Source organism: Onychomys torridus, chromosome 11 (assembly GCF_903995425.1).
Source record: "Onychomys torridus chromosome 11, mOncTor1.1, whole genome shotgun sequence".
Taxonomy (NCBI): domain Eukaryota; kingdom Metazoa; phylum Chordata; class Mammalia; order Rodentia; family Cricetidae; genus Onychomys; species Onychomys torridus.
Window position 1 is genome coordinate 27,176,881 of NC_050453.1, and position 23,032 is coordinate 27,199,912.

At 46.6% G+C, this 23,032-nt stretch overlaps 1 protein-coding gene across 1 annotated transcript in view; it reads right to left on the reverse strand.

Moving 5' to 3' along the window:
* The window catches only part of Rxrg (retinoid X receptor gamma), a 43,170-nt gene extending 24,159 nt beyond the window's left edge, over positions 1 to 19,011 (reverse strand). The window contains exons 1-2 of the mRNA XM_036202946.1: positions 18,472 to 19,011; positions 2,910 to 3,157 (exon numbers count right to left, since the gene is read on the reverse strand). Coding sequence (XP_036058839.1) covers positions 2,910 to 3,157; positions 18,472 to 18,520 — 297 coding nt within the window. The 5' untranslated portion in view covers positions 18,521 to 19,011. The remainder of the gene's footprint in view (positions 1 to 2,909; positions 3,158 to 18,471) is intronic.
* Positions 19,012 to 23,032: the final 4,021 nt, after the last annotated feature.

The window sequence follows — 23,032 nt, forward strand, 5'->3', positions numbered from 1 at the left end:
CCACAGGTCCTGCCACTCTCCTGACCGACCCTGGTTTATGTGTCTTCACAGATAACGATGATGGGTATTTTCAACTATCCTGTTTATTCCTTAGGTTTTTGTTTGTTTAAAATGTGCAGCCACATTTACTGCACTTTTGGGCCTCCAAACAGGATGGAATCAAATAGCACTCATGCACTGTAGATCTTCATAGTTTTTACTATGCATGCATTTATTCATGAACTTACTAAGTGTGTGTGTGTGTGTGTGTGTGTGTGTGTGTGTGTGCGTGCGCGCGCGCTCCTATATGTGCAGACCAGAAGTCCACCTCAGATAGTATTCCTCAGTAGCTTGTGTTTTGTGTTTTGGGCCAGGAAAGAACTTTTTTCTAATTTGACTTTCAGGTGATTGGATGATAACTGTCCAAAGTAGCATAGGTACATTGGATTACTCATTCTACCCATGAGTAACCTATAAATGTGAGCCTCATCAAAAACACTGTCATAGAAATATTCATGACAATGTTTATACAGACAAGCTAAGCATCATAAAGGCTACCAGTGTTGCCTCCTGCCCGCAAGCATGCAGAAGGAGGGGGCGTGGTTTGGTGATATTTTGTTTGTGCTCTCACAAATAAAGCTTGCCTGGAGATCAGACTGGGGAGCTAGCCACTAGAGGCCGGGCAGTGGTGGCACACACTTTTAATCCAAGCATTTGGGAGGAGAAAACAGGTAGTGATATGGCTGAGCAGAGAGAGGAAGTGATAAGGTGGGTTGGAAGCAGGAGCTTGTCCCTTTTAGGCTGAGGATTCAATAGAGGTAAAAAGTCTCTCTAGTGGCTGGCTGCTCTGTTTCTCTGATCTTTCAGTTTTCACCCTGATATCTGACTCTGGGTTTTTATTATTAAGACCGATTCGGATTCCTGGTACAGTGGGGGGTCCTGGCTGTTTACAGAGAGAAAAGGAGGTATAGTAAATGGATTATTGTTCCTAAATCTTCGCTTCCAATGCTCCACATCCTTTGTGCTTTGCCCTTGTAGTAATTCCTACTAGAACAGGCACAGCCTACTTCCCCATCCACCAAAGATAAAGTCATCTTTATGATGTTCTTTGGCCATGATGTCTATGGGGGATCTTGTGTTGAGGTGAGAAGACCTGCCCACTATGGGTGGCACTGTCCCCTAGGCAGAGCACTATTATACGGTTACTGAACTGTGTAATCGTGGAGAAGGCAACGTGAGCACTAGCTTGAAGACAATGTTGTTCTCAGATTCTCACCTGTGGCTATAATGTGACCAGCAGTCTCATCTCCCCACAGTTATGGACCATCACCCAGAACGATGAGCCAGAATAGACCCTTTCTCCCTTAAGTTGTTTCTGTCAGGCAATTTTATCACAGTAACAGGACAAGAAACTAAGACAGCACTTTTGTGGACAGACTGTGAAGAACTATTTCTTAGTTAGCTCTTGATCCTTTAGCTTAAGACACAAAGGGCAAAGTCCTGCTAGCATGTTAGGCCCCTATGAAGCATGGACATCTTTAGTGGAAGGTAAATACTTGTTTTTGCAAGCTTTGATGACTTAGGGATTGCTTTTCTTTAAAGAATTTTATTGCCTTTTATTTTATGTGTATGTGTGTTCTGCCTGCATGTATGTTTGTTCTTCCATCTGTGAAGTGTCTGCAGAGGCCAGAGGAGGGCATTAAATCCCCAGAAACGGGAGTTACGGGCAATTGTGAGCTGCCATAAGGGCACTGGGAACCAAACCCAAGTCCCCTGCAAGAACAGTAAGTGCTCTTAATCACTGAGCACCCCAGCCTGGGGATTATATTTTCATACAGCATTATTACAGCAGTGGCCAACCCACTCCAAGAAGGGAAAGCTGCCAATCTTAGAAGAAAGGCAAAGCCATCTGGCCATCCTGGGAGCTCCACAGAGCTGTGCATACACCTTTTCTCCACTGACCAGGAGACACTCAGAATTCAGGTTTTATTTTCTCCTTGACTCCCCTTAGTCTCAGGCACAATATGGATGTATATTTGCCTAGTTCTAGATTTGTCTATGCACTATGCCTGCCTATTTCCCCTCTCCGTTGAAAATGCTTAGCAAAGACTTGCCCTGGTCATTTCTGTATTCCCTTTAACAAAAGCATATGGCATCTCATTGCCTAGATACTCATTCCTGTGTGTGTACATAAGTATGCATGTGTGTATACACACATAATGTATTGAGGCCAGAGGTTGACATGCGTGGCTAGGAAGCCCTCATGGATCTTCCTGTCTCTACCTTCTCAGCACTAGGATTGTGAGGGCATTCTGTGCCCTGCTTTTTTTTTGGGGGGGGGGGTTGGGGATCCAAACTTAGTTCCTCATACCTTCATGGCAAGCACTGTACTGGGGGAGCCATTTCTCCAAACCCCTAGATCAGAGGTTCTCAACCTTCCTAATGCTGTGCCCTTTAAATACAGTTCCTCATGTTGTGGTGACCTCCAACCATAAAATTATTGTCATTGCTGCTGTTATGAATCATAATATAAATATCTGATATGCAGGATATCTGATATGGGGCCCTCAAATGGGTCGCAACCCATAGGTTGAGAACCACTGCTCTAGATACTCATTATGAAATAAGAAAAAATGAAAGTGTCTACAAACACCCCAGAGAGGTGATGAAATCCCATCCAGGAAGCCCACGAGAGAAGTGCCCTTGTGACCACAGTCTCATGGACCACAGACTTTGTTGGCCTTCTCAGACTGAAGGTGCAGACAGTGAAGTCCTGAAGGAGAGCCATCCACAGAGGTAATCCAATTGCTTCAGAAACCTCACCTGCCTATGGGTCCAGCTCAAGCTCTTGGTCTGGCCTGTGGTCTACCCAAGAGCAACCTCCAGCCTTGAAGATGGCTAAATGAACCTTGGAGAGAAAGAACACCTACCTGAGAGCTGGGCGGGGCCACCAGGTTGATTCCTGGAGGGGCTGCCAATGCTCCTGAGGGCGGACCCATGGCCGAAGTAATGACTCGGTACGGAGAACCGAGGGCATTGAGGGGGGTTCCCACAGCACTCAGTGTCCGTGGGGCACTCACTGGGGTGTCCGTGTAGCTGGGGTGGCTGTCCATGGGCTTCCCTGTGGGCAAGGCTGCTGATGGGCTCATGGAGGTTGAGCCAGTGTGGCCAGGCGAGCCTGGGAAAGGACAAACATAGTTCATGACAGGTTAGGAAAGCAAAGACAAGGCTCCTGTGGAGACAGGGACCTAGCCCACCCCTGATTTTGTTTCCTGGATCCTTCTCCTCCTACAAATGCTAGTTGCTCAGACAAGCAACGTGCATAGGAGAGGGCTTGGCCTAGAAGAGGGAGTCACTGATGACTTAGTTCTCCAGGTTTCTCCCTGTACCCATCATAGGTTGAATGGGGTACAACAAATGCATGGCTCACGAGTCCCTGGGCCTCTGTGACTGTGTCCTGTGTCCTGGGCCAGTCACTCGGGAAGGGTATGCCAATGCCCATGTGAGGAACAGAGTGAGCCAGTGCCCAAGCTTTACCAAGATTCCCTACCTCAAGCTCATATGGCTATGAGAACTGAGGCAAGACTAACACCCACTCCCTCAGATGCAAATTGGAATGACTGAAATGGCTTTTTGGGTACCAGAGACCAGCCAGTGCGCATGGGCTTGTAGACAGCACTCCCACCTCCGGGGATAGGGTGTCATGCCCTGAGTGTCTATGGAAGAGGTTCTGAGAGCACGGGAGCAGTGACTGGGTGGTTAGCGTTAACTATTTTTCTCAGCTCAGTTGAACCCATGTTTCCTGTAGCTAGTAACTAACACAAGACAAAAGGGACGGATGGATGTTCTCCCACCACCTTGAGAGCCCATCATGAACCATTCTCTCCAGCATGGTTATAAACTCAGTCTCTGCAAAACATTCTAGAAAACTCAGCAAGGGCACCCCATCACCACCAAAACTGTGGCTCTGGGTCCCTAAGCAGCTGATATGAAAGGCCAGATGCAAAGAAATGTGCAAAATTGCTGCTCTTGGTTCAGCCCCAGCACCTTGTTGTATACAGGGATAGATAAGGAAAACTGAGTGGTTAGTGAGTATGCCCTGCAGGAGAAGCTGCCCAATTCCAAATGCCTCCTGTGAATTACACTCTATCCGAGGTAGAATCCTGAGCAGTAAGTGCTAATATTAGGAGGTAAGGAACAACTCTCTTCCTCAGAGTTCTGGGGTTGAACAGGGAGTTATCATTGGTCTTAAACGTGTCTGTCTGGAGTTTCTCTTTTCTCTTCCTCTTCCTCAGTTAAGGTCTGCCTAAGGAAAGGAGTTACTCTAGGGATGGCAAGATGGCTCAATGGGTAAAGGCACCAACTGCCAGGTCTAGAGACTGAAGTCCCAACCCTGGAATCCACATAGTGGAAGGAGAGAACCGGCTCCCACAAGCTGTCTTCTAACTCCTAAACATGCACTGTGGCATGTGTATTCATGCATCTAGACACACACACACACATCACTCAATCAGTTAATCAATCAAAGAGGGAGCAATTGTTTCTTGCAGAGAACAATCTCAAGCCCCCAGTCACTCACTTCTGGGCCCAATGTCCCACTTTTATCTAAAGTTATCATTCTGAAGGGAATTATTCAAACTTTTTTTAAAAAACAATAAATTGATTTTAGCGAAATACCACGTGTAATGGCTAATCTTCATTGTCAACCTGACTGGATTTAGAACCACCTAGGAGACACACCTGGACAAGTCTGTTTCCAGATAGGTTTAACTGAAGAGGGAAAACCCACTCTGAATCCAGGCATCATAACACTATGGATGGGGGCTCTGAGCTGAATAAAAGGGGGCAAAGGATAATGACAGATGGATGTTGGCCTTCCTCCTTCTCTGCTTCCTGATCTGCCTAGATGTAACCAAACATCCCCACACCACAGACAGAAGCTAGTCCTGCTACAACACCTCCCCTGCCATGATGGACTGCATCCCCTGAACCCTGAGCCAAAATAAACCCTTGTCCCTCAAGCTGCTTCCTTCCAGGTTTGTTGTCATGGAAACAAGCTAAGGAACAATATGCCAAATACAAAGTATATTCTCCCTATAAAACTGTGAAAGTCAGCATCAAATGACTTTTAAGGAACATTGACTCCTTCCCAAAAAGAGAAAAAAAAAATACCCAGACGTGGTGATGCAGACCTTTAAATCCTAGCACTTGAGAGGCAGAAGCAGTCAGCTCTCTGAGTCCCAGGCTAACCTGGTGTGTACAAAGCAAGTTCCAGGACAGTCAGAGCTACACAGAGAAACCCTTAAAAAAAAAAAAAAAAAAGGAAGGGAGGGAGGGAAGGGGGAAAGAAAGGAAGGATGGATTGATTGACCTGCACAGCAACATAGGAATAGATACTAGAGACTGTATAAGTTGTTTCAGAAATAAACTGAGATAGTAACATGCAAACAGTTCAAAAATCAAAGCCTATTGTTACCGCCACTAGTAAAAATGAAGACGATTTGACTATGAACCGCAGTTGTGGGAAGGGTTCTTTGTTGAGACAGAATGAAATAGTGCGCATGCCCAGTTATTAATTGTCTTAGAGGTGTACAGGGCCAGCAAGATGGCTCAGTGGGGAAGGGCACCTGCTGCCAAGTCTGATGACCTGAGGATCTTGTCCAGGACTCACATAGTAGGAGAGAACTAGCTCCATAGGTCTGATCTCCCACATGCCATGTCACATGTATGCGACAGATAAGTGCACACACACATACTCACTCTCACGTAAGCAAATAAATAAATAAATAAATAAATACAATTTTTACTTTTAAAAAATGTGACTCACTTCTGATGCATCCATGAACCTAGAAGGGGTGGATGAGTTATAACCAGATTTTCCAAAATAAAATCAAACTCAAAGAGACAAGTGCATCTGGCACAATTTTTTTGTTTGTTTGTTTGTTTGTTTTGGAACTCTGTACCTTACAATGACCTAGTAGTTCTTAGAAATGGTAGTTTTGCTTTGAGCAAAGATATTTAACTCTTCTGTGGGTTGAATATGTCCCTCCAAAACTCATTTGGAACTCAAACCCCAGGTTTGAGGAAGTGAAGAGCGCCTCGGGATGCACCCTCATGAATGGGTTGATGCCCTTCTGAAAGAAGCTTCAGCATGCAATGAGGCCTTCTAAGATCTCTTCTGCATGTGAGGAAACAGCATTTGACTCTTTTCCAATCCTTCTATCACCAGAGGACCAGAATTCACGGAGCACGTCACGATCAGAGTGGGAAAACCAGCCCTCACTAGACACTGAGTCTGTCAGGCCTTTGATCTTGGACTTTGAAGTCTCAGGAATCATAAGTAAAAAACATCATTATTTATGAATTAGCCAGACTGAAGTACCTTGTTATAGCAGTAGGGATGGAGAGCTGATTGCTTGGGTTCACTTTGAATGAGGATCCTGCCTCTGCATCCTATCTACCTTGCTAGCTCCCTGGTCCTGCACCTTGAACTTATATCATTTGCAATATGCCAACTGCCGAGAGACCTAGAAAATGCCCTTGAACTACTTTTCTGAGTTCATTTTTCTTTCTTGAATCAGCAGCTTTATATATATATAATGACTTATCTGTTGAAAATTCCTAAGGAGGTTCCCTCCTTTCCTGACAATAGGCCAAGGAAAAGTGTTTGCTTTTCATGGGCCTCATTTCTCCCAGCAGGGATCTCCTACTTGGTAACCTCTACAATCCTCCCAGCTAGCTCTGTTCTGTAAGTGACGCGCAGAGCACAGCCTTCAGGCATTGGGAGAAAGGACAGGCGATGGTAGTCTGGAATGGTTTGAGGTGAGCCACTGGCTGAGGGGGCCTGCCATGGCCAGCTGAACTTGGCTAGGCCTTCAGGCTGTCTGGTAAGTATAGTTTGAAATGCTGAGTATCGTCAGGAGCCCAAACTGTGACAAGAATATGTAGAATACAGGAAGAAAGAACACTATCGCTTTCAGAAGTTTGTTACAGCACTGCAGCCTCAGGTACAGTCCTATAGAGGAGGAGACACAAGCTCTGACGTTGGAAAATGCCCAAAGGTGACCTCTGGCCTCCACTTTTTCGGCCATTGTAGACTTGCGTTTTCTTGAGCAACCAAAATTGACTTCGTAAGAGTTCTGAACGCGGCCAGTCCAACATCCGCATGCTGTTGTGGCGTTGAATCTGCTCTACTGGGTTTGCAGGTAGCCTCCTTGCTGTGTCCTCCAAGTGTGCCTGCTCCTGGGTCTCTCCCTCTTCTTACAACCCAAGTCCTGTTGAACTGTGTGGACTGAGACAGCCATGCCTGCCTCAGAGAGAGAAGGCCTGAGATCCCCGGTGGCACAGTGGCAGCCTCTGGAAGGCTTACTGCTTTGTAGGGAGTGTAGGAAGGGACTGTTGAGAGTCACAGAAAACTGGTTTGGTAAAGATCAAAGGAATGTGGGGGAGGGGTTGGCTCAGTGGCAGCACTTGCCTGCAGTGTGTAAGGCCTTGGGCTCTGTATCTAGCGCTAAAATGTGGATTGGTCCAATTCAAGTGAATAGTGAACCCTCAGGTAAGGGTTCAATTAGAGGCACCTACATAGGCACACCGGGGTTTTTAATATTGTATTTTCTAAATGACTGGCTCATAAACAGCCCAAAGTGCTCCTCTGTCACCCCAGCTTCCTTAGGTCCCCTCATATCATCTCATCATCCAGTCCGGCACACAGGTCCCTTTTGATGACTTCTCTTCAGAATTCCTGGTGACCAGTGGCCAGTCACCTCTTTGCTTGGCCAGCTAGCATGGGCCACATGCACCTGGACTAACTGTGCATGTGAACCAGCACATTTGTAGACCATGACATCATGCCATCATGTCAGAAGTTTGGACACTCCTGCTCTGAACAATCACCACGGTTCCCAGCACTGTGCTCAAAATGGTATTTGTTGGCTAATTCTTGACCAGTGAAGCATTTGTTCACGGTTATATATGACTAGATGTAGAATACATCAACAGAAATTATTTGCATAAGAAACAATGGTCCTGACAGTTATCAAAACCAAAACCTATGGAATCTCTGAACAATAAATGAAGTGTGTGTGTATGTAAGAGGCGGGTAGGAGGAATAGAAAATAGAAGAGAAGAGAAAGAAACAGATACTTGTTGAGAAGTACTGAGATGTACAGAATTCTTACCAAGGTAAGGAGTTGCTTAGCAACCAATCCTCCACCAATGAAAGTGAAATGTCAAGCCTGTAGTCTTTCTGACTGGCCAGACAAGGGAGCAGACGGCTTGGCGTGCCCACCCCTTTGCTGCTGTGCCAGGGTGGAGGGTTTGTTTTCCCACTGGCAACCCTCTTCAGGAGGGCAAGGAGACTTGTCACAAGCCATTGATAATGGCTAATGCCCACCCATGGGGAGGGGACAGTTTCTCAGAACTGGAGTCTCCACAATAAGTTGGGGTGAGGGGGAGCATCCTGGGGCCCTGCCCCACTCTGGTTTCTCCCACGGTGGGGACCATCCCACACCCGAGTCTCCCTCCTTTCATCCAGTAGAAAGATGTTGTGCCTAAGCTGACATGTGATCGACAATAGTCGATGCCTGACTTGTTCTTTGTTTAAAGAAAACTTACACATCCTTTCCCTACTTGGCTCTGAACACACTGGCAGGCTGCTGAGCCAGTTCGGCAGGGGACTGCCATACGAAGGGCTTTAACTGACGCTTTTTGTGTTGTCTCCTCTCCTGAATAAAAATAATAGCTAATAGTATTGAGGGATTGCCATGAGCCAGACAGAGTTCACAACACTTTACATATATTAACTCGCCTCATGCCAACAACCCTTGGAGGCTGGTACTTTAAAAAATATATATATATATATATTATTAGCACATATTCATTACATGAATCAATGGGGTTTATTTGTGATACTCTTGTGCATGTCATATACTTTGGGGCTGGCACTCTTTTTTTTTTTTTTTTTTTGGTCGGAGCTGAGGACCGAACCCAGGGCCTTGCGCTTGCTAGGCAAGCGCTCTACCACTGAGCTAAATCCCCAGCCAGGGGCTGGCACTCTTATTGTCCCTGCTTGTGTGGATGTGAAACCTGGGAGATAGCGGGATCCAACAACTTACACAAGGGAACAAGGCGTTTGATACTATGCAAGGCACCAGCGCTCGACTCTAATCCCAGCCCCTCCAGTTGTACAACGGTAGCTCCTGGCAGAATCCTGAGAGGGTCAATCCTGCCTCCCAGTCCCTCTGATGGTACAATGGTAGCTCCTGGCAGAATCCTGAGGTGGTCCTTCCCGCCTCCTTCTTCTTGATTCAGCTCTCAGAATCCTGACTCTGAATCCTTCCAACAGGACCTACTAGTCCTGAGTCCAGCCCTTCATAGTCCAAACCCCAGCTTTGGTTCCCTTCTGCAGGACTCCTGACCGGCACGACCTTCCATGGAGAGCCATCCTGTACTAGGATTTGCTAAGATACCTCTTCTATACTTGAATCATTATTGGCATTTTCCAAAGCACTTTCACATCAATATCTGGGCTGGATGGAAAGATTTTTTTTTTTTATACCCATTAAACTGGAACAGAGCTGGATGTCTTAACAGGTGTGGAAAACAAGGTATTAGAAACAAGACTCCCCGGATGGGGAGCCCACCTAGAAGCAAGCCCAGAGAGGGAGCCTCCTCTGCAGCCAAAGCCTTTCCTGGATTTTTTTTAAAGAGAGAATAATCAAGAACTTGTCCGGAATGAAAAACATGGAGAAATGGCCCTGCTTCTGCCTCTGGGGTTGCTCAGTCCTGCGCTATGTCCACAGCCACTGAGAGGGAAGTAGGGGTGAGGCCAAAATGATGGTGATCACTGGTGGTGATCTGCTGCGGGGCTGGGACCGGCTGCAGAGGCAGACAGCCTTTCCCAGCCAGTGAGGGAGTTCTGCTAGACTGGCACAGTTCAGGAAGAGGCTGTGTGGTGGCATCTTCCAGGGCTTCAAAGGGGGTGAGGGGGGAGGGGAATGTGCTTTTTTTTTTTTCATCTTTTCTTTTTCTTCCACTTCCCCTCCCCATCCCCCATTCCTCCCAACTCTCTCCACTCCCACCCTAAAATCTGTGATGATGGAGTGGTGAAAAGCAGGGAAAGATTGATAATCAGCCTCATTATTACCAGCATTATATATAATTATAGCAAAACCTCACTCATTTGGATCAATTGAGAGGAAAATCAGTTTAAATTCCTGACAAGTTGGCAGATTACTTTTAAATTACAATTTTATTACTTCTAAGTAACACACGTGAATAGTTTGTGTTTCAAGTACTGTAAGCTAATGGTTACTAAGTGGGATTCTATAAAACCTGCTTTAAAAGACTCTTTTGTAATTAACACCCCGTTAATATGCTAATGACATTCCGACTATGCTTTTTAAATTGCTTGAAAACAGATGTATCTTAAATAGGCTCAACGCTCCTCTCACCAGCTTATTTGCTTAACAAACCTTCTTCTTCTTTTTTTTTTTTTAAATCAGCGAATACAAACTAGTTCATACCGTGATTGTTTTTTCCTAATGTTTATTACTTGTGAATGTATACAGATTCTTGTATATGAATGCAGGCACGCGTGTGCCAAGGCACGTGTGTGTGTGTGTGTGTGTGTGTGTGTGTGTGTGTGTGTGTGTGAAGACCAGACGACAACCTCAAGTGCTAATCTTCAACTTCACCTTGTGTGAGACAAGCTCTCTTTGATGGTGGTGATAGTGGTGGTAGTGGTGGTGGTGAAGTTAGTTTTGCTAGGCTGGCTCTCCCAAGGGCTTCCTCTCCTGGCTCCGCCTCCCTCTCCTGGCCCCGCCTCCCTCTCCTGGCTCCTCCTCCCTTCTCCAGGAAGAGACTCTGAGTTCAAGTGGCTTCTGAAGATTCCAACTCACATCCTCACACTCATTCAGAAAATGCTTTTACCCACTGGGCCATCCCCCCAGTGCCCTATCATCTTTCTTAATTTATTATTTCATAAATTAATAAGACTATATTGCTTTTGATTAGGAATCAGACTTATAAGATTTCAAGAACTACCTTGTTTATTAAAGGGGGATGAGCTCAAAGATGGATCTGCTCAGGGCCATGCCAAGCAAAGCCCTGGGTCTTCAGATTCCTCAAACCAAGCATATCATACTCACTAAATGATGCCTATCATCGTGGGGTTCTTCGTGAATCTGTGCTGCTATTTCCATAGCAACTATTGGCTTTTTCAAAAGCCATTTTTGAGTGCTGTGTGCCAGGATCCATGACAAACCTTTGAGATAAAACCATTCCCCCTTGAGGCTACTGTCTGTTTCATTCCAGCTTCAGTCTGGTACAGGGTTATCCCCATTAGGCAGATCAGCAAACAGAGGTTCCCGATGACCATGTGGCTCTTTCAAGAGGGCTTGTTGTGAATTACTGTAGTCAGTGCTGTGTATACCCTAGAGTTGGGGGTCTAACCCCACCCCGTGTTTGTCTGCCTCTCTTTGGATAGTTTTACTCACATACTACTTTCCTACCCAGGACCAAATATAAGCCTGGTTGGTCCAGACGGGGATGGTGTTGCCCCCTAACAAATGAGATGTACCAGAGGATCCCTCTGACAAAAAAAAAAAAAAAAAAAACTGTCTATCCCACAAGCCAGGTCCATATTCTGGTACGATGTATTCGATGAGCCCTTCTAACCATGTACCAACGGGAGTCTGAGGAAGGTGTTGAGGGTGCCACAGAATAACTTTTCATTGCTGAGGTCTCTGAACATTAGCTCTGCCCACCACAGCTCTTTAAACCATGGCCTTTATGTCTCTGGGTTGTTCAGGTTCTCCCAGCCTCTGAACAAGGAAAGCCTTCTCCAAAGACTACAGTCACCTTACATTACAGGAAGCATATTTCTATACAATGTTACCCTGGCTTCATCTGTTCTTGGGTTCTAAATACCTGAATTTTTCAGATTTATACACTTAAACTCAGCCTGAGAGAAATTTCCAGAAACAATGGGAGCCTCAAATGTTTTCAAGGATTTGGAGCCCGAGTGTATACTCCAGGAGGCCAACAAGGGACAGGTCCTACACACACCAGGTTTTTAGCCCTTAAGTTGAATGAATGAATGAATGAATGAATGAGCAGACATCCTCTCCTAGGTCCAGGGAACTACTTCACTGCTCTCTGACTTCTGCTCTGCTCTCTTCGTTGCTGGAGCTGAGAAAACACAGGTACTGTGACCCCCAAGGCCTCCATGAGGCTGCTTTCCCATGACTCATGACTAGTAAGATGGAAAAGAGAGACAAAGATCTGGAGTCCCAGAAATGAAACTCAGGCAAACAGCCTAAAATATTTATTAAGCACTTTCCTTGCCAGTCTTCTAACTTCTTGTAAATGTTCTTTTGACTTAAAGATCACAGCCTTTTCCATTTTTGGAGTTCAAATATTAATTCTAAAATCCTAACAGGAGCTTGAGTTGACCTTGAACCTGGAAACCCTTACTGTGCACACTCCCTGCCCTCTTCTAGACACAGCAGCTGACAAGGGCAACAGGAGGCTCTTTAATTCAAAGGTGAGAAACCCAGAGTCAGGAGTGAGCAAGGTCCCTCCCTCCCTGCCTTGGTACAAAGGGCTCTGGAAGAGCAGGGGTAGGAGGTCCCCATCATGGCGACCTCCTGAGCACCTGCCCTGGAATGACATGCTAACCTGTGACTGTCTGAAACCTGTGCTTTTCCAGGAATCAAATCCAGGTCATGTTTATTTCAGCATGTCCCAGTGTACAGTCTGATACTTTAGGACAGACATCCCCAGCGAGCACCCTGACTGTCATCATAGAGCCTTCAACCAGTAACTGATGGAAGCAGATGCAGAGATCCACAGCCAAACACCAGGCTGAGCTCCAGGAGTCCAGTCGAAGAGAGAGAAGAGGGATTCTATGAGCAAGGGGCATCAAGACCGTGGTGGGGAAACCTACAGAGACAACTAAACCAAACTAGTGGGAACTCATAAACTTTAGACCAACAGCTGTGGAGCCTCCATGGGACAGGACTAGACCTCTGCATAAGCAAAACAGTTGTGTAGCTTGACCTACTTAAGGGGCCCCTGGCAGTAGGATCAGGCTTCATCCCTGGTGCATGAGCTGGCCTTTTGGAGCCCACTACCTATGATGGGTGACACCTCACACACCCTTGATGAAGCAGGGGTGAGGGGATGGGGAGGGAATGGGAGAGGGGTCTTAGACTTGCCTCTACTGAATGTACCAGACTCTGCTGACTCCTCATGGAAGACCTTGCCTTGTTGGAGGAGGGAATGGGGGGTAGGTTGAGGAGGAAGGCTGGAGGAGCTGGAGGAGGGAGGAGAGGGGGATCTATGATTGATATGTAAAATGAATAAAAAATTCCTTAAAAGAAAAAAAACAGACATCCCTCTTATAAGGAGGGTGGGGTTGGGAGGGTACATGTACATACAGAATTCAGGTCACATTTAATGCCAGCCTCCAAATGTTGTGTAAACAGGGGGAACAGACTTCTATAGAGCTTTTATAATTTTCCATGCTCAAATAAAAATTTAACCCTTACAACTGTAGGTCAATGCTTACGCACTCGAAGTGGACAGCAGGGAAGGGGAGGACCCCATGGCTTAGTTGCATGTCCCTCTTCCTGCCCACTCAGGGTTGCTCCAACGGAACTACAACAATGAGTTTGAAGGTGGCATCCATCCCTACACCCTGGCCAAGCTACATGTGCTTTCCTAAGTATCTCCAACCGTCACTGGACAGTCGGGACAGATGACCTAAGGGATGCTGTCTGACTGTGAGAACTCATTTCCATGACAGAGAAACCAGAAGAAATGTGTTGTACAGGCCAGGTGTTGGGAATCACAGCTAACAGAGGAACAATCAGAAATGGTAATAAAACTTCTCCAGAGAAATCCCCTAGGGACTAGCAGCTCTGCTGGAGCACAGCCATAGCTGCTTCTCACTATACAGTTCATGTGAGCACCTCTCCCAGATGTAGTCAGTGTGGCCTGCAAAAGTGTGCGCTGCTTGCCGTCCGGCCAACCCCTGCCCCAGAATGGGAAACTCTAGCACATAGTAAAATAAAATGTGATCTGCCTAGGGCGAAAGAAAAAGATTAACCTTTGTCTTGTTACCTGCCTCCTCCCGAAGATATTTTATTCTTTTGCTATAGTGATTCAAAAGAGAAAAAGTAAGCGCTAGGAACCCTAAGTTCTAAATAATAAAAATAGGGATGTAAGTTGTTCTTACAAGTAACTCACCCATTTCATTTCTGGGACTCCTTCCTACCTCCTACCCCACCTTCCCTCTGGCCCTGGGCGTGGCCTCTCAGTGTAAGGTTAAGCCCAGCAGCCCTGGCTTGAGTCGCCTGGACTCGGATCCTGCCTGGGCTCTGCTCCTTACTGGCAGGATGACCTTGGACAGTTTGCTCAAGCTCTCTAGGCTTCTGCTTTCCTGTCTTCAAAAAGGGAAAAAAATGATAGTAGTATCTTACCTCCAAGGATCCCAGAGAACACTAACATATACATACATGTAGTGCCCCAGAGAGTGCTTGGCACACAGCAAGTGCCTGGTAAATGCTGACTATTACTTTCACTCTTGTGAGGACAACTGAGTGAGGATTGGAACCATCTCATGAGAGCCACCCAAGCCCAGGAATTCTAAAAAAATAGATGTCTTGCATTTCCTGAACTCCGTGTCATGCACTTAAGCACCAGAAAGGAAAACAGCAGCTTCCTTCAGTAGCCTTGACATCAAACACCCAGGGCTAAAGGTCCAGCTCTCAGCAGCCTCGATGCTGTCTACCTTGGGGGAAGTGAGAGATTTATCTTTGTATAGTTTCTTCTCTTGGCTGCTATTGATCAATCTACTTCTTTTTAATATTGTAAATGTTTCAGAAAATAGTTTATCCTAAATATATTCCTTCCTACATCTCATAAACAGTTATTTCTTCCTACACAAACCCTAACCACTTATGCCCATGGTAGCTTTCAATTAACCACCCACACATTGGCGGAGGGAAAAATGTGTTCTGGAAAATACACACATGTGTGTATACATACATACACAAATGCTGCCAACATGACTCTCCTCTGTGGCTGTTCTCAAGCTGAAAGGGAGCAGTTTCTATGCCAAAGCCAGGTCAGGTGAGCAGGACTCTTAAAAATCAGGAAGTTCCTAAGAAGCCACCAGTCAATGCCCCAGAGGTCACTACTGGTCATAAGCCATTCTGCAGTTTATTTCTCAATGGCCAGGCCGCTGTGCCAGGAGCCACCAGTTAGCGATCAGCCCCAATTTTCCAGGCTGGAGTGAGGTGGACTGCTGCTCCTACCCTTGCAAAGTAAATGTGCCAGCTTCAAAAGCTGTGCGGCCGCTGTGCAGAGCATGCACCTGCAGCCTGACTACCTGGCTTTAGGGGCCAGCTGTATCATTTCTAGCTGTGAGGGTCCTTAAGTCCCAAAGCCTTCAGTTATTCTTCTCTTAAAAAAAAAAAAAAAGAGTGGCCAGTGTCAGCGAGCCTGCTTGCTGCTGGGTTGGCCCCAGAAGATCACTCACACTGACAGCTGGCCCCTGTCACCCTCTGCCCCTTCTCTTCTCTTCCCTGGGATTACCGCTCAATTAGATGGGGTATCACAAGCTCTGTCTTGAATCTTCTAAGGGAAGCATACTGGGATAACAAGTATGTTCCTGTTCAGTTGGCAAACCCAAGACTTAGCCAAGAAGGAGAAAATTGTTCTCCTACCATCCAGGGCAGAGTCCAAGCCCAAGAGTGGGCACTTTGCAGGTCTCTGTGGGCACTGGACTTCAGCCACATCATAAGCATGGCCCAGACATGAATGTTACTCTCCAACAGCGATATTGCTGCTGCTCTAGAGATTCTTACAGGACCCCGGAACCTTCTGTGACTCTATTTGCCAATATGTGCAAAGGCAGGAGTAATCCTGCACTGTATTAGGAAGTCAGAGGCATGATGGCTGCAGGTGATGTCCCCAGGTTTCCCGGGCCTGCAGTCGGATCCCCCTCCTGCATTGCAGGTTCTTAGTACAGAAGGAGCAGAGTCCTTTGGCTCTGAGCATAGGCCTCCTCTTAACTGGCTCATGCAAACAAAATGGAAAACATCAACAGAACCAGCAAAGTACGTCATTCCTTCTCAGGGATGACAACAAAAAGCATCATTAGAAGCAAGCATTCCAACAACCCTTCCCCGAGTTATATCAGATCTGATATAACAATTACTCTAAATACTGCAGCCTCCACATTTATTAAAATTGAAGCCAGCAAAATGTGTGGGGTTTTGCAGATTTAGTTGTACATTGTTTTTCCAGATCCCCAATTCATTCTTCTACAGTAATATCTGGTATTTAAATTGATTTGCATGTTGGCTTCTGAGCAAAATGGGAGGGATGGAAATATTAATTTGTACCTGGTACCAAATGTACAGACTATACTTTTTTTTCATGTGCTAGCCATCTCATGTAATTCTCAAAACAAAACTCTAAGAATGAGATTACAAATCCTACTTTAGAGATTGAAGGTGAGAAGGTCTAGAGAGGTTCAGTAGCTTGCCTGAGATCACACAAATAAATGATGGAAAATTAAGGACCAAAGTCAACAGTCTCATTCTGTCTGTCTGTCTGTCTGTCTCTCTCTCTCTCTCTCTCTCTCTCTCTCTCTCTCTCTCTCTCTCTCTGTGTGTGTGTGTGTGTGTGTGTGTGTGTGTGTGTGTTTCTGTCTGTTACATCAGGTGAAAGCAATTCTACTATAAGTTTGCATTTCTGGAAGCACTTTGCGACTCTACCCTTCATCCCCTTGGACTAATCTCGGCCTTCTTTTAGGCCTCAGCTTGGTATCTATCCAAATGAGACGTCTTCGACTCTCTGAGGCCCTTCAGTTGCTACCATTTCACAGTTCCAGCAGTCAGCCCCCAAGGAATCTTAGACTAGTCAGTCCCTCTTTCTTCTTCCGTTTTGAAGCCATCATCCCGAAGATCCTGAGGGTCTAAAGAATCGGGCTGAAGATAAACAATCAAGCTCATGTGCAAGGGGTAAAGCTCTTCTCAGCCCCAAAGGGCACTGAGATGGGCGTGGAGAAGGACTCAACCACAACCTGGAAGCCTCATATCAGATCATATTATCGGCCACCAATCTCAGCCATCAAACTGGTCCAAAGAACTTGAGCCTTACCATGGGCCCATTCCCACGTTCCCTTGCCCCCGGGCCCAGTCTTCTAATGCTCCGGCCACTGTACACAGCACAGCATTACTGTGTCTATCTAAGGAACCTACCTCAGTGCAAAGGGTAGTGTGTCGTTTACATTCAATCTCCAGGTGCCTGGCCCCTGATTGCCTCGTACAGTCACTGGATGCACTCTGAAGGAATGAGACACCCCTCACCCAAAGCCTCCAAACAAGGGACAGTCGTGTGTCACAATGCCTCACAGAGGATACAGTCTAGTAAAGTGGCAAACTTTCTTCCCAGGCCTTTGGATAAATTGGCTCTTGTTCATAGAGGAGGTCAAGCAAGCAGGGACTTCACTTCTTAAGACCTTGCAAATCTGTCTGCTTTACCAGGCCTGCCAGAATCCATAGAGTAGAGCCTCTGACTTTGGTTCCCATGAATATGAACTCCATGCCACCAACCAGACACATGAGAAGTCAGTTGGGTTGACGGCTGGTTGCATTTACACATGGTTGGGTGTCTGGACTACTCCTGTGTCTGGAGGGAGGGGGTCCTCAGGACAGATGTGCCTGGGCAGGCAGCCCATGAACTCAGCCTCCTGGGGAGTGAGTGACAACCCTGCCTGGTGTGGCTACTTAGAGCCTCAGTTTGCAGGTTCGGTCTCAGAGCCTGGCCTTCCCTACCCCCAGCCCTAGATCTCGACCCCCAGAGCGGAAATGATGACAGCAACCCTTGCTGTGGAATTGGGGGCAGCAGCAGGGGAGGAGAGAGGAGGCTATTAGCAAATCAAAAGGGGGAAACGCAGAGAGGAGAGCAGGGTGGCAAATTAAAGGGGTATGTTTCCTTTTTGAAAATCCAATTGTAAAGAGATCAGCTTTTAAGTAAAAACAACCTCGCCCGTGTTGTAAAGTATTTCCAGCACTTTTTGCCCAAGCAAAACCTTTCACATCACTTTTTTTTTCCCTCTCATTACACATTAAATAAAAGGTACATCTTAGCAATGTCCCTCACTGTTTCACTTTTCACACCCACAGGACATGTGGGGTTGCACGAGCTCTTTATCTTTGTTTCAGACCCTCTCCAACACGCTGGTTTAGACTCTCGGAATACCCCAGGCCCTTCTTCTGATACGCAAACATGCCTTCACCTTGGGACCATTCACTCTTCTGCACGGATAAGCACCCGCGAAACACGCGGTACACGCACTGCACATGCATATGAACATACATGCCCGCCTTCCAATTCCAAGCTACGTTATCCTGTTTCCTCCCTGCCTCTCCCCGACAGGTTCCCACTCATACGGTGAAGCCCCAGGGAGGTCCTTACCACCAAAGCCGGTGGGAAACTTCATGAAGTGGGAATAATTTCCATACATGTTTGCTGTTCAGTTCATTCCTCTGCCGCGCTTCTGAAGAGTGTACAGCCTCTCCCCGCTCCCAGGCACAGCCCGGCTTCCTTCAACTTGGGCTAACAAGAGTGGCCATCGCTTGCTAGCAGCCGGGGGAGCGCAGGCTGGGCCAGCCCTCTGGGATTAGTCAGGAATCTGCCTCTAGATCCGAGAGTCCACATAGTGTTGAGAGGCTGTGGCGGCGGCGGCAGCTGGTGCCTGTCAGTAATCACGCATAATGCTGCCGCCGCGGCTGCTACTCTTCTTGCCTCTTGCCGCCGCCGCCGCCGTCGCTGCTGCTGCTGCTGCCGCCGCCGCCGCCGCCGCCGCTGCCGCCGTCGCCGCGCCTGAGATCCTGTTGCTAGTTTGATTAACTCTGGGTTGGGCTGCTGTGAGCGACTCTTCCAGCTCCCCCGCTAGTCCCCAGAGGTCCCTACCGGGTGGCACAATCTATTAGCTGGGAACCAATCGATGTGTGAGTGCCCTAGTAGGTCAGGAGAGAGGGGGAGGTGGCAGGCGATAGAAGACTCTTTAGGTGCCTTTTCCCTTGACTCGCACCCACAAAAATCAATGGGGTTTTATTAAAATGCATTTTCTCACTCTGGCTCCTCTCTGTCCAGTGCATTTGTTATTTGATCTGTGAAAGGGGGGGGGGGTGGGGGCCAAGAGAGAACAGAGCCCTTTCATAAGCACAGAATTAGAAAAGCAGGAGACTAGATGCCCAAAGACGAAAAACTCAAATAGAGCAGCCTTTAGATTTGGGCTGGGCCCCTCCTGCTTGGGTGGCCAGCCACAGTGGTCCCTGCTCTAACAATGGAAGCCTGACCCAATAGGCAAGACCAGAGCTGGTTCACAAGGAAGTCTACATACAGGTAGGACGCTTCCTACAGGTAGGAAGGGGATGTTGCCTCCGCAAAGTGGTACTCACCTTGATGGTTCACTGTGGGGGGGGGGGGGGGGGGGTGTTGGATAACTTCACCTTGAGCACCATCATTGTGCCATCTGCTCAAGGGTCATCCCCGCTTCCTCACTGACACAGAGTCCCTTGAATAAATGGAGAGAAGTCTAAGTCCCTTTGGTATTTGAGTCTGATGTATAGAAAGCACTGCTCAGCCTATATTTGAATATCTTCAATGTTGGGGAACTCACTACCATCTCATTTCCTCTCTAAAGAGTATTCACCACCCTACTTCTGCTCCCTACTGCTGGGATCTCAGCTGTTCTTTGAAGGCACGGAATAGAAGACTATGGGGCTTGTCACTGGATCATCTGGAAGTTCTGGCAAAGATCTGCCATGCCAAACACAGTCATGCCTTCTCTCTAGATGTACCTGGTTCTTCCAGACAGTCCATGTATCACTAAGAGTTCATAACATCCAGGGGGCTGGGAAGATTGGTTCTGTGAGTAAGAATGCTTGATGTGTATGTTTGAGGATCTGAGTTCAGATCTCCAGTGCCCATTGAACAAAGCTGAATGTGGCCATGTGCACCTATAATCCCAACACTGGGGAGGGGGGTGGAGCCGGGAAGATTGATTGATGGGACTGGCTAGCCACCAGCCTAGTTGAAGAAGAAATGGTGAGCTATGGGTTCTGAGAAAGACCTTGTCTCAAAAGAACAGAGTAGAAAGTGATAGAAGACATCCTTTTCTGACCTCTGCATTTGCATGCATGGGCATGCACACTTGCATACAGACATATACAAACCAGCCAACCACACACACACACACACACACACACACACACACACACACACACCTTGTTTCTAATAATGTTGTTTCTATAGACACCCTCGAGGAAGAGAAAGGAGTTGACCAGACTTGCATGATTACTCTAGTATGGGCCACATTGTTCTTCAAGTTGTGATAGAAGGTGATGGGCACGTTGTGAGCACACTCCCCACTCCCCAAGGGCCATTGTCATAGGATTAGAACTGAGGGATTTCACAAAGGATGAAGGTTTCTCCTGATACTGCACAGAACATAGACGGCCAGAGAGGTAAATCAAACCAGAGAACTGTGGTACAAAATCAAAATTTGAACTCTAGAAGAAACCAAAGTGAAAACTAAGAAAAACATTCCAGAGGCAAGCACAAAATCCAGACGACAGAAGACGAGGTAATGAACGGGACCCGAGCAACAAGAGTCAAGGAGGGTCACAGTGGGACAAGAGGACAGACACCGGGTCTCAAAGCATTAATCCAGGGTGGGCTGAAGTAAGTAGTGCAATGCAGCTCCCAGGAGACCCGCTTGCTCAGATGGCCAGCATCTCGGCTCTGCATGTTCATTTGTAGAGAACTAACTTGATTAACAAACAAACAAACAAACAAACAAACAAAAAACCAACTCCCCACGCATGTTATGCTCACCTTTATGTACATCACTCACCCAATTCCTAGATGATTAGTTTAGGGGCCTTCTTGCATTGTTGACCTGTGTTCCTCTAAAATGAAAATTTTAAGGGCATTCCTTCCTCATTCCAGCTATTTTGGAACATGTTTCTGCTAGCCAGTGTCTCTCTTATACATATCCTCATTTCATGGCTTCTGAAAACGCAACAGATGGCTTCCCATGTCTTATCCAACCCATTAATCAAAATGTTGAAAGGAATATATATCAAAGGTAGCATCTTACACCACTAGAAAATCCACCCCTTGGTGCCAAGTCTGAGGCCAGTCTTGCTGCAAACCCCAACTCTACGGCTATAGCCTGGTGATATCTGTCAATTACTGAATCTCTCTGGGCTGTGAGTATTTAGTGAACCCACAAATGCCCACCACTTAAACTATGACAGAGGCATGATACATGTGCCACACGTACAAGCTAATCTGACGATGACCATGAAGATGGCATGACAATCTCAGTGAGGCACTTTAGTTCACTTTCCTTAAATAAGCTCCATCCACTATCCCCTTCAACGAGAAACAGTAATGCAGTCCAACTACCACCTGTTCCCAATTGTCTGTCTTCTCTGCTGTGGTGTCTGAAGCAAGTGTCTCCATCAAGGACAAACCACGTTTTCTATGATACGCCTGTCAGAAAGGAAACATGTTGTCTCAATTGGCTGTTGGATGATTCCATGCTTGCAAGGACTCTTTTAAGTATCCAGACGCTCAAAAACCATCCTTTAAAGTGCTCCCTTGAGAGCTTAGCCCAGCGTTAATGTCGAGACGATCTGTTGGTATCTTTTCTTGCCACCGTTAGGTATCTTTTCAACTTCTTTTCCTCACAGAATAAGCAAGTTCCTTTTTAAAATGTTTTTATTATTTTATGTGTGGGGGCGTTTTTGTTGCATGTTATGTCTGTGTGCCATGTGTCTAGTACCTGTGGAGATCAGAAGAGGACATAGCAGCCCATGGAACTGGAGTTACAGATGGCTGTGAACCAACATGTGGGTGCTGGGAATTGAATCCAAGTTCTCTGGAAGAGCAGCCAGTGCTTTTAACCACGAAACCATTTCTTTACCCCCAGAATAAGCATATTTCTTAAGCCAGCATGGAGGCTTCACCATTGTATCTCAACAGAACCTTTGAACTGTAGGTAGAGGAGAATGCTAAGGGACAGCTGTCATGAAGCACTGGTCCATACAGCTCTGCCACTTAGGTGCTTTCTGGCCTGGGGCAAGCTGGACTCCAGGAAAAAAAAATACACATGTTGTCCATCTTGTTGAAGTCTCTGGACTTGGTTTTTGTTTTGTGGATCACATGTGGTAAGAACTGGGCATGTGTTCACTTTTATACTGTAAAGTAAATTCAAAGAATTAAAGCTTTCTTCTCTCTCTCTCTCTCTCTCTCTCTCTCTCTCTCTCTCTCTCTCTCTCTCTCTCTCTGTGTGTGTGTGTGTGTGTGTGTGTGTGTGGGTTTCTCATTCCTATCCCTTTTTCTGTGGGGTCCTTCAGTAGGGTTTATTATTCATTTTCATTTAGTTTTTCCCATCTGCCAAATTCTTACCCATCACTCAAGTTCCAGCTCAGTCCCACACCTTTATAGGACAATCTCCCCCCCAGCCCATGTCTGACAAAACTGGCATTCCGGTGACATTTCCTAGGTGTGAGCTCACCACATCCCCAGCACAGTGGAACTGAGTGGTTACTAGCTTTCTTTCAAACGTGCCTTGTGTTCACTGCCTAACTGTTAACTCTGCAAAGACAGTGACAGTGGATTTTGTGAGTGACTCTGACATAAATGCTCATAGATACCCAATAAATATGCCACATCAAAAAGTGGTTGTCATGCTTCCAATAGCCCCAGTGTACCACTAATACATAAAAGCTCTTTCCCTGTGGTCCCTTTCAAGAGGCTTACCATGCACTCAAGACTTCCTGCAAAGTTAAAAGAAGTGTGGTTTGGGGTAAGACCATTAGTGATGTCACAACAGCATCCTGACTGTCCAATAGTCTAACACAAGGCCCCCACTCCCCCAGAGAGCTACAAGGACTTCAGTCGCCCAGTGTTTCCATCTGTCAGTGAATTCTCATCAAGACGTTAAAGGAATGACCAAATG